The 17,640-nt window shown below is 44.6% G+C and overlaps 1 protein-coding gene across 1 annotated transcript; it reads right to left on the bottom strand.

Moving 5' to 3' along the window:
- Positions 1–5,436: 5,436 nt before the first annotated feature.
- On the bottom strand, positions 5,437–14,356 carry onecutl (one cut domain, family member, like). Its single transcript, XM_059339784.1, has 3 exons — positions 14,252–14,356; positions 12,417–13,808; positions 5,437–5,747 (listed from the first exon to the last, which is right to left on the bottom strand). The coding sequence occupies exons 2-3, from the start codon at positions 13,456–13,458 to the stop codon at positions 5,437–5,439; spliced, it is 1,353 nt and encodes a 450-aa protein (XP_059195767.1). The 5' UTR covers positions 13,459–13,808; positions 14,252–14,356.
- Positions 14,357–17,640: the final 3,284 nt, after the last annotated feature.

Here is a 17,640-nt window from a genome sequence, read left to right as displayed (position 1 = left end):
ACACAGACTTCCCTGCAAGAAACTGAAAGAAGAAGAAAGACAATCTCCCAAAATATGAACCTGTTTCTGTGAAAATGTAACCAAAAATTGTCAGTAATATTGGTAAATGAATATATTGATGGAAGGATTTACTGAGCGAAGAAAGTAAAAAGAAACATTTAATAATCTAAAACACTGTCGTTCCATTAGTAGTCCATAATCAAACATTTAAAATCTGTCAAAAATACGAAATATACAAGCCTGAATTTGGAGAAATTAAATAAAATCTTGAAAACAGGATCTAAGAAATATTTTAATTTTGATGTAGAGAAAGAAAAACATGTATACGATGTTTTCATAAAGCATCATAAAGTAAGCAACGCACATATTAAATATATATTGTATTATTTGTCTAGTTTAAAGCAATTCTAAAGGCAAGACCAGGCTTTTTAAAGGATATTTCCCCCAATTTTGTTGGAAGAATCTAATTTAAGAGTACAGTTAAAGCATTCCTTAACAGCATTTTCAAATAACAAAAAAATTGTTGTGAGTGTTAGCCTTTAAAACTGAGAGAGCTCCCCCGCTAACACCTCCGGCAAGGTCAGAATAAAAGTCAACAGAGTGCAGTGTTGGGTTACAAATGAGTCATTTTTATTTTTTTAGTGCAACATCACAACAAACAATTTCACATGAGGTATTCAAAGGGATTTTCTTTAGTTGTTGATACAAAATGTCCCACCATGATTGACGTTTAAAGTGTTGTGTATCTTTTTTTTTTTTAAAGCCTTTGGTTGGTTAGCCACATTCATTAGTAAGTCTAACACATGGACAAGAATGGCACGATAAAGCATGGTGGGTCGAGTCCAAGCTGAGGAAACTCAGACTCAGTCAAATATAATATTTCCCTCAGCTCTTCCCCGTTTAAAGCTTTTTGTATGGATTTCAATAATTCCTACTTACAACAGTGGGATCGAACAGTATTTCAACTACACTAAACATTTTGGAAAAAACAGGGGTGGGAGGGGTGGCTTACAAATGTGGAAAAATAGCTTCTGTCTCCTCCGACCTTTTTTATTTTTGGATGAGAGCTTGATTCTTGGGCTTTTCTGTTACAGCAAGTCACATGATTCTTTTTTTTCTTTTTTCGGAAAAACAAGGAATAGGCAACGTTGATTACAGCAAGATCCTCCTTGCTTGGATTGTCACCTCCTTCTTTTTTGGTCTTGAGAATGATTTTATTTATATACAGAACATGGATCGATGGGACACTCTAGCATACTGGACTTAAAGCTTTGGCTGGACGGGGGCCTCGTTCGGCTCCTGTTTACGGATTGATTCCAGCACATTTGGTTTGGAGTAAAAGGCATGAAGAAGAGACGGATGGACAGACAAGATAGATAGATAGATAGACAGACACCCTGACAGGATGGATTCTTTGGTTAAGGAATATCTTTGCCACACAACATCTCACACAGTTGAGGTAGATGGGTAAAGTCTTCATGTACACACAGGGGAGAGGGCGGGACAGGGACAGACAGGGGGACACTGGGGTTTTACAGAGTCAAAAGACTTCCATCTGAAGACACTGCCTCATGTCAGTTTCTCAGTTCCAGCTCAACATAATACTGTTTTACGCAACATAAATAATCAGCACGCGGAACCCCACTGGTGCTCTTTTTGAATCCTCTGAGTGCTACGGTAGCTCTGATAGGGAACTGCTAAAAACTACCCATGATACATAATGATTCAGCAGTTACCCATCAATCTTTGGTTGTTTTTTTGGTTTAAACATTATCAAAAAAAAATATTTTTTTTTGGTCTTTTTTCCTTTTTTCTTAATCCTGAAAGTAAACACTTTCAGTTCTGCTATTTCCTTATTTCCACTCTCCTCAGAGGTGCTCTGCGACAGCCTCGGCTGCCAGACTTGTTTCAGGGTCAAGTTTCGAGAAAAGCCACTAGGGGGTGCCGCAGGCTAAAATGGCAACGCTGTTCACCTGCAGCAGCCAACAGGAGTCCCTCCTCCCTCCCTCCCTTCTGCCTCCCATCTGTACAGAAAGAGAAGAGCTTCCCTGCTTGACACGGAGCAGAAGGTGGCTCAATACAAAAAGCTCTGTCTCCATTTTAGGCTCCCAGTCAGAGAGACAAAGAGAAACCTGAAAGGTGTCACCTCAGCTTTGATACAATGACAGTAGCGAGCAGGGGTCAGCAGAGGAGCCTGCAAGCTCTTTTATTTCTTTATTTCTGCCCCTGTACAGACTCCACCGCACACCCCCACCACCGCCCCCCTTCGCTCTCAGCATGCTTACAATTGTTGCTCATTAAAGTTTAATTCAGATCCATGCCCCACTACTCCAACACCTCCTATTCCTCAAACAACCTCTCCCCCCCTCTTCTCCTCTCCTGCACACACACCACTACCACATCCTCATTCTGGATGATTCAGCCTCCTCTCTGATCTCCCCCCGCCCCCTTTGAATGCCCCCTAAAGCCCACAGGTCTGGCCAAGAGCGGACCCCAGACCAGATACCCAGAGAGGAGACGGGATGAAAAAAGCCTCCCCTTTGAAGTCAGCGAAAAAGTCGATGGCCTCTTTCATGACCGCCCGTCTTTCAAGTGCACGCTGTGAAGGGGGCCCCGGCAATCCGCCCCCTTCCAACGTTAAAGACAGAGAAAGAGAGAGAGAGAGAGAGAGAGAGAGACAGACAGAGAGAGAGGGAGAGAGAGAGACAGAGAGACAGAGAGAGAGAGAGAGAGAGAGAGAGAGAGAGAGGTGGAAAACGGCCAAGCTAGCCTCGCCACTCTTTGGCAGCATTTACAGCATTTACAACGGGGTCAGAGAATCAGATCTTGGGTGATTTTCTCCTGATTTAGGCGTCCACAACACAAAGCATTGGAAAATTGAAATCACTTGTGCCTGTGCAAGTTGCAAGGGGGAACCCAGACAACCCTAGAGGACCTGGAACAAGCTCCAAGACCCCCAGATGATCAGGAATGAACCCTCTTAGAGAAGCCTAGCAACAAAATCAAAGATCCCTACAAGATAAGGAACGAACTCTTACACCCTTACAACCAAATTAGAGTCCTGACAAGATGAGGACCAAACCAGAACAAATCTAGAAGGCCAGGGACAAGCTCTAAGACCTTTACATGAATCCCCAGAAGTTCAGGAACACAGCCCTAGAAGACCAGGAATGAACCCTGAGACCTTTTAAGGAGCAAAAACCCAAGATCCCCAGAATGAGGAAGATTCCCAAAGGTCCGGAAACGAACTCTAAGAACCCTCTTGGAACTGAGACAACTGGCAGAAGGGCTTGGCATGGTGGAGGGACGGTGAGATCACACTGAGTTGGACATAGACAGGAGTGTCTGCGCTGCACTGGGGAGGGAGGGGGGGCAGGTGAGGGAGATGGGGTGGGGGGCGGGGGGGTCACAACCATGCATTTCCCCAGGCAGACACACAGTATGCATGTTTGCATGTGACCCTGAAGGACTCGCACTCAATGAGGCCTTCAGACGGCACTTTAAGTGGGTCCCCAGACACTTTACACACTCCGCCAGATGGCATTGGTCTGAACACAACTTTACAAGCAACCTGTGAAACCTATGGGATGCCACATCCTCATTATCATCATTATTATTGTTATTATTATCATTATTCATAGTATTAATTATAAATATTATCACAACATTCAAACAAGCTTTGGCCTTGGCGTTAAGAGCTGACCGCAGAGACATTTGCAAGAGTAAAGAAATCCCCGTTATTCTACAAAAAAACAACAAAACAAAACAAAGGCCAGGCCTTAAAGATAGAGAGAGATACGCAACATCACTGGGTGGGTTGGGCTGAATCGGGTCGGGATCGGGTACTGGGTTTAGGGATTCAGGCCGTACATTCAGGGAGGCAATGTTAATCTTTGGTATTACGATGGGATTCTACAGCTAAAAGTGCCCATCAGAAAAAGTCTTCAGTTTCACACAGACATACAGAGCATTGTTAAATAAATACTTACAGTATATAGATAGCATAAATAAATAACCAAATAAATAGAGAGGAAAGAAAAAGGGAAAACAATAAATACACAAATGCAGTAATAAATACATTGATCAGATCAGCAATTGCATTTGAAACGTTCTTGGTTTGATTTAACTATATTGGCTATAAGGAGGCATGTTAAAGCCTTTCCTTTGTGGACCAAAAAAATGACCTTGTACGTCAGCAGGGCTGAAACAAACTGCCCCACACTTCCATCGTGTTTCTATAAATAGAGCGATGTGCTTGAAATCTGTACAAAAAGGGCTGAAAGAATCACATTCCTCCATTTTTCTAGACATCTGTAAAAAAAAGATTTTGTTAATGGAGCAGAGGTGTGTACAGTTGTTTGGAAATGAGTGGAAAAAAATACTACAATGTCACTATACATTGTGTCAGGTGTAGCTCTTCCCCTGTGGAGCCTTTGTGTTCAATGGTTTTCATTTTTTTTCTTTTTTTTTGGCTTGATTTTTGAGTCAAAAAATGGCTGTGGAGCTTTCATTCGGAAGCTCGTGAGAGTCTTAAAGCTAGACGGTTGCACCAGCAAGTCTGTTTCTGCGTCCTACTTGTGTTTATTGATTCTGTCCGGGCGTATGGCGAGATGCACTGCGGTTCCCCCCTTGAAAACTCTGATTCATTCAAGGCGGGACCATCTTCACAAAACACAGGAAAGGCTCCTGTTGACGGTAAATGATTGACAGCTGGGAGTCACGGACGCTACAGAAACCCTCCTGATAATTCCAGGCTCCAAAACTTGGAACAACGCCATACAGTCCTGGGAACCATCACCATGGAAACACATGCTAAGAAAGGAGAATTAGGTTCTTCAGGAAAAAAAAAGAAGAAGTTAAAAAAATGCCGTTTCTTCCTCTTTCACCTTGATTCTTGAGGAAAAAACAGGACCATAAGAACATTGGGGGGAGGATTAACGTCTTTGGATGAACACTTTTGATTAAGAAGTTACACAATGGAGCTCTCCACGTGTGAGCATACGGCACCTCTTGATTCTTCACGTTTGGAGAGATGACTATAGATTAGAAGGTACACCAAAATATGCTTCCTCCTGATTTGTAATACCCTCATTATCTCTAATCTAGATAATCAAAATAATGCAATGAGATGATGTCTATGTAAGGGTGTGACTCGTCTTTGAGTCAAATCATCTTTGCACCCTTGACTATACAAGCGGGACCTCACGTCCTGCGATCATATCACTCTGGGTATCGCCCCCTTCTATTTCAAAGGAGCGATCAACTTTGGTTTGGGAAAATGCTTCATCTTCATAAAATCATCTATAATAGCTGGCTCCGTCGCTCCTTCTGATAACGAGGAGGACATTTATTACGGCTGATCTCTGCCTAGACCAGTCTATGTGCCCCCTTGCTCCCTCGGCGCCCTCCCCACCGCACCTCCTCGGCGGTCAGTCATCATGCCGTGCTGCAGGACACTGCGGAGGAGGAAACGCTGGAGCCTGAGGAACCCGTGGAGGAGGGACGGCCCTCGTCTGCCCACTTGTTGACGTTGCGTCGGCGGGCGTTCATGAAGAAGTTGCTGACAGTGGAGAGCTCCAGGCCCAGCTGCTGGGAGATGGTGACCTGCAGCTCTTTGGTCGGGCGGTGGTTCTCCCTGAAGATAGCCAAGAGCGTACGCCGCTGCAGGTCTGTGAACACCAGCCTGGTGCGCTTCGGGCCCTGGTTGCGCTCTAGCTTGCTCTGCTCCTGCTCCTTCCTCTTGCAGGCTGCAGGCAGACGGATAAAAGATAAATTAAAAAAAGGAAAGGGGAAACAGGTTAGCTAACAGACTGGCTGGCTAACTAGGACAAATGGATTAAGCCGAGGGAAAGTGGATTTGTTGAAAGAAAACAGATTAGCTAAGCAACTTTGATTAGTTAAAAGAGATGAATCAGCAACTTGTTTCATTGTGCAGTAAAGGAATCAAGATGTTCAACCTATCACATCTTATTGCCAGTGAGCTGCTGTGGGCTGCTGGGAAAACACAGATAACTACGTCCAGGCCAAAGCTCTTCATGGTTTTCATTATACAGTGTATATTTTAACATGTATCTAGGCCTGAAGACATATCATCCACTGACAATGGACATGTCTTCCAAAAAAGTAATCACATTCAAAGACATAAACAGATGCACAGTAAACTCAGATTTTCTGCAAAAGCACAGCTGAACCCAGTGGTGATCAATTTCAGCCAAATTCCTTTTAACCTTTTACTTTTGCCACAATGTCATTTCTGCAGCTCATTTGTCCGATGAGGTGGTAGTTCAATCTGTTACAGTACAGTGCACGTTTTATATTTCAAACTGCAATCTACATTGAGTCGAGAGGCCAAACAAGAGACAAGCACATGAAACATTTTTTTACAGATTGGAAAGACTCTAAACTATGACTTTTTTTAAAACATTTTCCAACTGTATTTAAAATGAATTGATTCACTGTTGCCACATTCTAGTCAGACTCTGCCTCACTTAATATGCTGTACTTTCTGTATCCGTTTTATACCACAGAGGGAAAATTAGCTCGGTGTCAAAGTTGGCCATATTCAAACTTTTTAAGCGGTTACAGAGGTGATGAAGTCTTCTGGTAATATGTTTTTTAATGCCAGACTTGCTTACACCAACTACAAAATAAAAAACTCAGGGTCTGGGTTAAACACCACTGTAGCTGCGGCAGCCCGTCCAATTATATAATCAATATTTCCTCACGAAAAGTCTGAAATTTAAAAAAACAAAAAACAAAGAGAGAGAGAGCGAGAGAGGCTGTTTTGTTCAGTGAGGAAGACAAATAGCCTGATGTGTGTGGGTTGAGCTCAGATCCATTTTGAGAATCAGACGAGCATTTTGAATTCAGGCTGCATGTTCCTCTCTGCATATCCATCGCTGAACCTTTCACCTCCAACACGCTGTAATTCTGTATTTACAGGAAACACAACACCAACCTCTGCCTTTGTGTACGAGCCAACTCCCCCCCACCCCCCACCCCTCTCTCTCTGTTTCTCTGTCCATCTCCATCCACTACCTCTCTTCTCTTTCCCTTAGTGGACACTTCAACATCATTAGTTTCTCATAAAAGTCATTTACATGTGGCGGCAGTGAGTGAGTAATAATCACTTTAGGGGGAACTAATTTATTTTCTATTAAAGGCGGGTTACGTCAGGGGTGAGTGAAACACGCAGAGTCGGCATTGCCCAGGGTGTTTAGAAGCCTTAAGTGGACTAAAACATATTTGGAGGAGTCGTGCAATTACCTAAATGCACACTTTTAAGAGGTTTCAATCAGCACTGTGCGGTTGAGCGACTGTTTTGCTGATGGTATCAAATGCTTTTCTAAGTGTAAGCATTGGTGTATGTGCACACAACACAGCAGGGCACGCACATGCACACCAACACACAAATACAAACACACACACACACACTGAGGGAGGAGCAGTGGATTGTTGCCGATGCTGGACTTTTATTGAGCACTGGCATGACAGTCTGGGATCTAAAAACAAGTGTATTTTCCTTCCTTTTTTGCAAATAAATACAGGTATGCTGTAATATTTTGATTATTAAAACTATTCTTTTATTTAGTATTTTAGCTTTACACCCTTAAAAGAATAAGAATGTGCAGGTACCAGCCTTCAATGTAAAAAATAAAGAAAAACGTAAACAACAAAAAAAGTATTTTTCATTTCTCTTTTCTCACAATAAATGAAGGAATCTGCCAGAACAATAACATTACTTCAACATGTTCTTTCTCAGATGAACTTGTTTTCAATAATTTTCCAGAAATAATGTCTGTATTTTAAAATAAGACAGGAAAAGGCAGAACGCATCACTAGAACCAAGAAAAATTACACTTTATTTGAGTAAAAATTCTTAAACAGTCTTTCTGGTGGAATATTGCTGCACTGGCAGTGATTTCTTCACTTGTAAACAAGGTTTATGGTACTCTATTATTGACAAAAATTACTTGATTAGATGGAGATATCAGCTCTCAATAACCTTGAAATCCCATAATTCAAACCCTAGCACACACAGGGACACAATCCGACTCACACATGCTACACACACACTATATAAAGCATAGATGCTGCCTTTTGCTCTCAAAACAGCACTGACACGTTCTATTGATTGGCTTACATCTTCCCATTGAGAAACATCTCACACAGCGAGGGCTGATGTTTACTGTATGACCGGCTCTTCACTCCTCAAACTCACAGCAGCAAATTCCACTCATTAGCAGATCGCTTGAGAAATAAGTGTGACCTTACTGCCGTCTTTTCCACACCAGTGCCATCACAACAGCAGCATCAGTGCCCTGTGTGTGTGTGTGTGTGTGTGTGTGTGTGTGTGTGTGCACAGAACCGTTGGACTTTGATTGCCCTGACATCCAGCTGAGTTTCTGAAACTTAAGTACACAACTGGACATGAATAAATCTCGCCGTGATTTCCCCTTGTACGGTCTCCTCTACAATCATTATCTGAAGGAAATGTTTTGACTCGGGGATGCACTCTTGTCAACTTGAGATTACAGGTGCCTGTTAGCTTTTAGGCATCCAGAGCTCGTTTGCATTTCTGAGAGTTATCGAACCACGTCTCATTAAAATCTGAACAGGCCAAGATGTCAGCGGCATGTCAATATCACTACAAGTGAAATTATTTTTTTCTTCTTCCAAATGCTACATTTTTCACGGGCGTTACTCCATCCCCACCATCAATATTTCTGAGTTGGGGGTTGGGAGGTGGGCTGCGGCTATAGAAGCTGTATACAGTGGAGCACTCTCAGCTCATGTAGTAATGAAAGGAATGACATGATAGTGCTGGCTAGCTTGCTTGTAGCGCGGATTTATGGCTTGTTGGAGTCGGGGTGTCCTGCCGCTCTCCTCCTCCTCCTCCTCCTCCTCGCCTCCATCCCATCCTCAGCTCTCTCCCTTACTGACGATCATAACGCCGACCATTAAGTAAATGCTTCCTTATGCTGTAATCATGTGTAAAAGGCTCACAATTACCATGCTATAAATCCCTGGCGCTGGGGCTACTCCTGGAGACATAAATATTCCCCTATAGGCTTCTTATGATCGTGGGAACAGCCCCTAATCATGATGTATGCCCCTGTCTCGTGTTGCTGAAACGTGATCGAAAGCCCTTTCCCTACCCCCCGGCGTCTCAACCTACACCCCCCCTCCCAGCCAGAACACCCCCACCAACACCCCCACCCCGCAGCCCCCAGCCCACCCCCTGCTGATTTCTTGGGCCAGGGGCTGATAGAAATTATTGATTAAATCTGTGCAGCTCAGACTCCTCGACCCACAGAGGCTGGTTAACCCCTTCAGCGCCGGAGTGGGGGGAGCTGCAAGAGCCAGATAAAAAAAAAGAAAACAACAAAAAAAAAAAACAACAACCCTGTTTGTTAGGTGTTGGGCGGCTCGGGCCACGTCGGCCCTGTTTACAATTCCCGATATGCAAATGGAATCGGCTTTGACCTTTGAGCCTCACTGGTAGAATGTGGACTGTACGCAGCGAGAGGTGGACGAGGCTTTGTGGCTTTCATTACTGTGGGGGTGGTGCAGGCACTGGAGCCGACACGTAAACCGCATTGACCTTTCTTATTCATTTAGACCTTTAGTCAAGGGCTTCGGCCATCATCTTTAAAGTTATAGTCTCTGATCCCCCCTCCTTGACTTTAAGTGTCGAGGCATGGCTGTGTGGTCTTTATCCTGCCTTCTTCTCCGACTAAATCCTGATTGCCTCCTCCACAGCCTGAGGTTGGGCTAGAGATGCATCTCATATACAGTGCAGTAATCCATAGAGCATACACACACACACACACACACACACACACACACACACAAACAAGATACTGCGGATAAATCCGAGGGATCACCTCCTCCATGTTTAGCAAAATGTCTCTGCAGAAAGACAATTATTTGAAAAGACAAAATGGCAGCAACTACATTCCATAATTGCTCTGCATCCAGACTCACAGAGAGCTCTGCAGCCCTGCACTATATATTAGAGACATAGTTATGGAAATAACACAGTGCTGCTGGCTGACACTGAAGGGCCTTCTATGTATTTAAGCGAGTGCTGCATTAAGGAGGATCATCTTAAAACTTGAGGCGTGAAGCAGAGAGCACTTGAGCTATCTTCAGACTGGGGAGCACAGGGCACCACGCATTCTAATTCCAGTCTCGATTCGCCGATGCGGCCGAGGTGTGTGTGGGCAAGGCGTGCTGCTCTTTCCCATGGAAATCAATAGAGGCTTGTAATTAAACAAAAGGGGGTTGGCCAGGGGGGGAAAAAAAACAACAACCCCCTTCGGAAAGTAGGTTATGTAGAAAAGTGCCGAGCTGTCCAAATTGTGGCTTTGCCAAGAACTAAATATGCAATTTCAGAGTGTGTGGGAGCAGAGAGAGAGCAGCATTGTCAAACATTAGCACACTTCTCTGTGTAGGGACTTTAATTTTTTATGAGCCTGATTGATCGGCTCCTTCGGACTAGGAGCATGGTCTCGTTAAAATAATGTTTGTGTTTGTAAAAGATGAAGAAACAAAGATGCTGCAAATAAAGAGAGCATGATTGATGATAAGAGGAACAAAGGGCTGTTTTTATCATGAGGAAGATTAGGTTTTTGTGTGACAGGAAGAGGCGTTTAGCATACAAAGCACTCACACGTCGCAGGATTGGATTCATCAAACAACATTTCTGTCAAATTGCACAACAAACCCACAGATCATCTTTTTTAGATAAGAGGTTTGGGGTGTGATTGCTGTAACGTTTTGCTGAATGGAGGATGTACACATGTGCTCTCAGAGCCGAACAATCAAAGATCAATAATTGTGAAGGGATTGCAAGAGTGCACAATCATTACCTATGAACTCTATTGTGTTGTTGGGCTTAATCAGTCGAGCTGCTGACAGAGAGCGAAAAGCACTGATCAACTGGGCAGGCTCACACACACGTACTCCTCACAGACCCCCGCAGTGAGCAGACCACTTGCAGATACATACATACACACACACACACACACACACACACACACACACACACACACACACACTCGTCCATGCTCGTCTCATATTACTGTGTTCACTTGGATCTCTTTCTGTGCTCCGTGTATCAGATGGGCCCTCGGTCCCTGTGGAGGGACAACACTGTAACACGGCACTGTACAGCGTGCTGTCGTGTCTTCAATCCACATCCCCAAAGAATATTAAATGTCAAGCAGCAGATTACAATGTGCCTTTCAAAAAAAAAAAATCTTTACCCTGTGAAATCTGTTTAAATATTGCTTGACCCACAACAAAATGATTTTTTAACTATTGTTTCATTTCTTTAGTATTTTGCCAAATAATCGTTTAAGTTCATAAAATGTCAAAAATGGTTTAAATAAAATATAAAATCACAACTTCTCTGAACTCAAATTGACATTTTTTAATAGTTTGTTTTGTCTGGCTAACAGTGGAACAGAATTTTCCAATATAATAAAACAGAAAAAGGCATTCAATTCTGGCATTCCCAGAAGATGGAACCAGCTAATGTGTTTAGCATGTTTGCTGGATAAGTGACTTTTATTAATTGATTATCAAAACAGACATCAATTAATTCACTGTCTGTGCCCTGGTCGATGCAGCATTAAACATTACACTAGCCTCCAGTTAAGCAATAACCTCTTGTTTTCCAGATATGAAAAATCTCACAAACTTGCGAGGTGCTCCCTCCGAGCAGGACAACATTTGTATTTAGCCTCGCAGTAATTGCCTCGGTGACGACGTTGATAAAAGACGTCTGGCAAAAGCTCAAGTCTAATTTGCATCAGCTACCTTGCCAACTCAACTTCAGCCGCACACTGAGCAGATATAAATCACTGCTAGAATTAATCAATCGCTCCAGAATGGCATATCTGCACAAATTATTTTGTGGGCTCAAAAGCGATTAAATTGCCAACCGCTGCTCACACTGATCTTCATGGTTCATTTAAGAGGAGGGCAAATGTCTGTGGCTTTTTTATTGTAGCTACTGTACAAATCAATAGGAGCTGTTTGGGAGCAAAGTAAACAAAGGAATGGCACATATGGTCCTTTCTTGCTCAAACTGTCCTCAATGTGCTGCTAAGTTCTTATTATCCAAGCTGTTGAGACAATAGACAAACCAGTGGTAGCTTCACAGTGGTGTGAAGAAGGGAAACATCAGTATGATGCTTTTGCTTTTCCTCATGTTTCAACCTGAGCTGCATACTGATTGCTAGAGAGGAGATTTTTTTGGAAGACATAGAGAAGGAAGGTGTTTGGGGAAAACAAGGGGAGAGACTGTGTCTGTTTGTTGTTGTGGTTTCTGTATGAGCGTGTGTGTACATATGTGTGTGTGAGAGTGTGTGTGTGTAAGGCAGATAGAGAGCAAAGCCAGATCTTACCCTCCAGCCGAAGCGAGGCCATTCTTTGAAACTCGGGCTCCTGCAGCCAGCGGGACATCCTCTTAAAGGTCTCACGGCCGGACTTGAGCTTGCCCCAGGGCTTGGGGTTCCTCAGGAGGTCAGACAGCGTGCCCTGTGACCTACACAGAACCCTCTCAGCAAAGATGGCCTGGGGGATGCTGTACTTCTTCAGCTCAGTGATGATCCTCTGGGCCACATCCCTGGTGTTGATCTCCTCCCCGCCGCCTCCGCCGCCCTGCGAGCCTGGCAGCATACCCTCGCCGGGCGAGGACAGGGTGGATGAGGAGTGCAGGTGCTCGCCCATCTTGGCGGCCTGCTGGCTCGGGTGATGGTGGGGTTGGTAGTGCTGGCTGTAGATGTGAGGGTGGTGACCCGGGGCGTGCTGGTGAGCCTCCACTTTGTTTAGCTGATGCCCCACTGACACATCGCCTCCTCCTAGGCCTGGTGGCGACATCTCACGGCCAAAATCTGTTGTCCGGCAGAAGAGGCTCCCACCGTGGACGTCGTAGCCAGCATGGAGCATCTGGCCACCATTCCCATTGGGGCTGTTGCCCAAGCTGCCATAGCCGTGCATGGAGGAGGCCAGGCCTGAACCTGTGGAGGGGGGCGACAGGCTTTGGGACATGGCCAGTTCCTTGCCATAGGGGTTGTAGAAGTTGGTGCTGAGGCCTCGGTCCTCACGCATGAGGGTGAAGCTGCCGATCACATTGCTGACAGGGAGGCAGGGGTGGTGGTGGTGGTGGTGATGGTGGAACTTGTCATCAAAGGGCTGCAGGGGTGTCAGGGTGGTGTAGGTGCTGCCGGAGCTGGACGGGGAGTCGCCACTGTATCCCAGTGCTGACATGGAGTGGTCGAAACTCGGTGCACGGTGCTCAGACTCCAGAGACATGGAGGGTCCCCCCAGGGAAGGCCTGGGGAAAGCAGCTGAAAGGTCCCGCGAGTGCAGCATGGCCCTGCCGTCCTGGCTGTGAGTCAGATCAGAATGGCTGTGGATGGACATCTCCCCTAGACTCCCATCCATCTTCAATTTCAACAAATAAATTTGTATTTCTTGCCCCTGTGAGTTGTTGCTCTTCTCTTGTTATTGTTGCTCAACAGCCGGGCTAACAGTCTGGAAGGTCTCTTGTTACACCAGACTATGGATTTATTGATTTGTGAATTAATTGATTTCCGGGCTTATGGGGTGTCTAATTAATTATCTGATAACGTTAAGTACTGTCTTCAAACTCCCTCAAACTCCCAGAAAACGAGTTTGCAACAGCATTGGGAGCTTTAACTGTGATTTTTTATTCTCACTTGTGCATCAGCACTCAGCTCTGTTGTCTCTTTGGTGCTCAACTGTGTTCCTCGGCAGAAGCCTCGCTTTTGTGCCTGCGTGAGACAAGACAGGCGCTGTTACTCCGCTGTATTTAAACTTTTAGCGTTACATAACAAGAAAACAGCCAAATAACGTTTGTCTCATCAGCACCAATTTACTCTCGTGCATCCCAAACAATAACAATCACAGCATTTAATTTTTTTTAACCTCACACATCCCACGGAACACGCTAGAAAACACCGAAAACACTGCTTTCAACACTTCTACCGAATCTCATTTTGTAAAATGGGATTTTTCCTTCTTATGCAAAGTTATGAATACAGAAGCAGCGCGCATGCGAAGCGCTGATCATTGGGTGCGATTAGGTGCGTTTGCATTGGCTATTTACACTACATGTAATGAAAATGAACGATGCGTTAACTAACTACCAAACACGACAGCGATTCACACACAAAAACATCGACACATGCAGGTTTACGGAGCTCTAAAATCCTACCTTTATTATCCACTTCTCATAGCGCGTCCGCGGCTGTTGTCCGTCCTGTGCATGTCTCCGATTGTGTCGCCGAGCAGCCCTGCAGATTCACACAATTGGTCCGCTGCGCCCCGGGGTGCTACATTCACCAAAACCAGAGTGCAAAAACCATCTGCGGTTACAGACGAATCTCTCGCGCGCTCTTCGTTCCCGTTTCTCAGTCTTTGTTTTCCGACTCCCAAAAAAATCTCCGGGTCTAGCCTCGTTTTTTTGCTCTACACTAGCAGCTCTCCTCTTTTTCTTTCATTATCTCGTGAGATTTTCCTCCTCCTCCTCCCTCTGCCTGCCACTTCATCGATCTCACCACCAACTCTTTCTCCTTCTCCTCCTCCTCCTCCTCCCCTTGCTCACATTGACTCTCTGCTTTCAGTGCGTCACGGCCTTAAAAATCTGACAGATGTGCGATGAAATTCCTACTCCAATTAACCCTTTCTCTCCGGGGGGGAGGAGGGAGGGGGGAGGGAGGGGTGACGGGGGCGGGGGAGGTGTGGAGGTGGAGATGCTCCCTTTCTCATAACCCTACAGGTTAAGCCTTCTTCAGCTGATTGCATGCACAACTTATGAATTATGTGCGCACATCATGGTCATTCTGCTGCGCTCGGCTGTTTATTGTGTCTGATCAATGGGTTTTCACAAGCTGCAGCTAATGTCGTTTTGTTCTTTTTCATGTAACAAGTGATGCTGTTGCTGCTATTGTCACTGTGAAGAATTATCTGAAACATTAAGGGACATGGCAGGATGGATAATGTACAGATAATGCATGCTTGCTTCTATTATTATGTTTTATTATTATAAGAATTTTATTCTAACGTTTATCTTATATTTATAATATAAGCGCAGGGCTAGAATAAAAGGCCCCGAGTTGATTTTAGAAGCGATTTAAGGGTGAATATGCAATTATGTAAATCGCCTCACTGACTTATTGACTCCAGAAAAAAATCTATCCACTTCCACACTGCTGAGCGCCATTTCCACACCAGGACACATCACCCAACATCCCAGAAGGATTTTGTATTATTTTTCTGGCTCCTCTTGTTCCACCTTTACAGGAATAAATGCTGTCAAGTGACGCTCGTGTTTAGCCCAGCTCTTAATCAGCACTCAGCACGCGCCTCCATTCACTTACAAACACTTCAGTCTGGAAAGTCCCTCAACAAGATCAATGCGACCTTTTATTATTATTTTTTTACAAAAGACCCTCGACCTGCTGCTGCTGCAGCACCGAGCACACACACTGCAGGCCCGGCCTGATGGGAGCGCGTGTGCAAGTGCAAGAGTGTCCACCGAATGTAATTTTGTGTAAATTTAACATGCCATATGCAGCCCGTGTTTGCATTAGTGTCTAATTTATGAGCGTGCATGTGTGTGTGTGTGTGTGTGTGTGTGTGAGTGCGTGCGTGCAGGCCCTTCACTTGTGTGCACTTTTTCTCGGGTGCGTGCATGCACACATGACATTTGGTGTCCATTTCCTTGCAGTGGCGCCTGTATGTGCATTTAAGAAGCACAAATATATACATCTAGTCTGCATGGTCAGGCCTGTGCGTGCGTGTTTGTGCGCGCGCCAGCCTCAGAGAGAAACCCACAGACAGACAGAAGCAGGGAGGCAGAGCGCATACTAATCATATCTGTCTGTCAGTTTAATTTTCAGAGATGAGCAGTTCTGGCGTTTGGAAACAGCGGAGCGGTGCGCGGTGTGGGACCGCCGGCTTCCCGGAGCAGATGCTGCCCTATCGATCCGCCCCGCGCGCAGCCAGCACGGAGGGATGCGTGTATGGATGGCGAGTAGCTGGAGGTAAAATGGTCAACGGCTACAGAGCGAAAATAAAAGGTCCTTTTGGAGGTCGGGGTGAAAGTTCACCTTCTGTGGCTGGAAAATCCGAGAAGGAAGGCTGACACCCGAGCTGCAAGGCCCCCCAACTTTGTACACTGCGGGTCTGAGGGGAAACTGACACCCGGCGGGGTGTTCAGGGTTTGGGTTTGTAAACACATTCAGCCACAATAGAGCCATATATAATCTCAAACTGGATTTTTTTTTTCTGTTTCTGCGTAAAGAGCAGTTTTGATAAAAAAAAAAAAATCAACATTACATCAGTTTAACTGATGAATTTAGCTGCACAAATCACCTGCACCAGTGAGGCCATATCCATTTTAAGCATTTAGCTTATGCTCTCATCCGGAGTCACTTTAGTGAGAGCAGCAGCACGATCAGCAACATTACAGCCAAAACATTTACATTTCATCCATTTAGCTGATGCTCTCAGTGGGACTTACAGTGAGAGCATGAAGCCTCAAACCCTCCATTACCAGCATACAGGCAATAAATATACCGAGGAATACTCACATTTTAGCCATCTAACCGCATGCAAAGTGACTTTCGATACGGTGGGTGTAGAATATAAGCTTTTAATCTAAAGCCAATACTGAGCGTGTTTAGATTTTTAACCATTTAGCTGATGCGTTCCTCCTGAGGGATATGTATGGCTGCATTAAATCCTGCATCACCGATATTACAAGCAGCCAATAGCGAGGAGGTCAGGGGTCAGGTGACATTGCAGTGACCTTAAAATGACCATGCATGTGCCGGAAAATAAACAGAAAGAAGCCAAAAGAGAGGCAAAAATTGTGTTTGTTTTCTGGGGTTGCAGTGGAAAGGGATGAAGAGAGAAAAATGGCTGCTCCTGGTGCAGATTAGTTTCCAGCCTGTGAAGTGAGAGTGATTCGTCAAGATTCATATATTCATATTTTATTAGAAGAAAATGAAAAAAGAAGGGGGGTGGGAGAAGTTTTCTGCATCCATGGACGTGCTGTGCATGCTGGCCCCAGAGGCCTGCACACATCCCCGAGCTGCAGCAGCAACAGGACGCAGCACAAACATACAGTGCAACATTATTCATCCTGTACTTTACACTCGCCCCCAAAATCTGCTGTTTAATCACCGAGTAAACGTGATCACTTATTGCGAAATGATAATGGATGGAGCGCACGCGCAGGGGGTGCAGTTTTGAATGAGGTATTGACTCCCTGTTTGCAGCAGCGAAAAAGGAAAAATCTAAATGACGGTTTTTATGCAGCGTCCATCAGAGATGAACGTGAAGGATTCAAAGAGAAAAAGCAGCTTCCTTCTATTTTTGATTTCTTGACTCGCATAAAGAAGAAAATCAAGATGTTATATAATTATTATTTTATAATGATCATATATATTTAACTTTGAAAATATTATATTACCCGTCATGTTGTGATAACAGGATGATGTCTCGATGTCTGCTGCTGCAGGGTTTTCATTTTGACTCTAAATGGGTTGTTTTGTTTTCATCTAATCTGTATATCACATGCATTATTTAATCACACAC

Source organism: Centropristis striata, chromosome 8, assembly GCF_030273125.1.
Source record: "Centropristis striata isolate RG_2023a ecotype Rhode Island chromosome 8, C.striata_1.0, whole genome shotgun sequence".
Lineage (NCBI taxonomy): Eukaryota > Metazoa > Chordata > Actinopteri > Perciformes > Serranidae > Centropristis > Centropristis striata.
The sequence above is the reverse complement of the archived record's forward strand: the minus strand, read 5'-3'. Positions and strand labels throughout refer to the sequence as shown.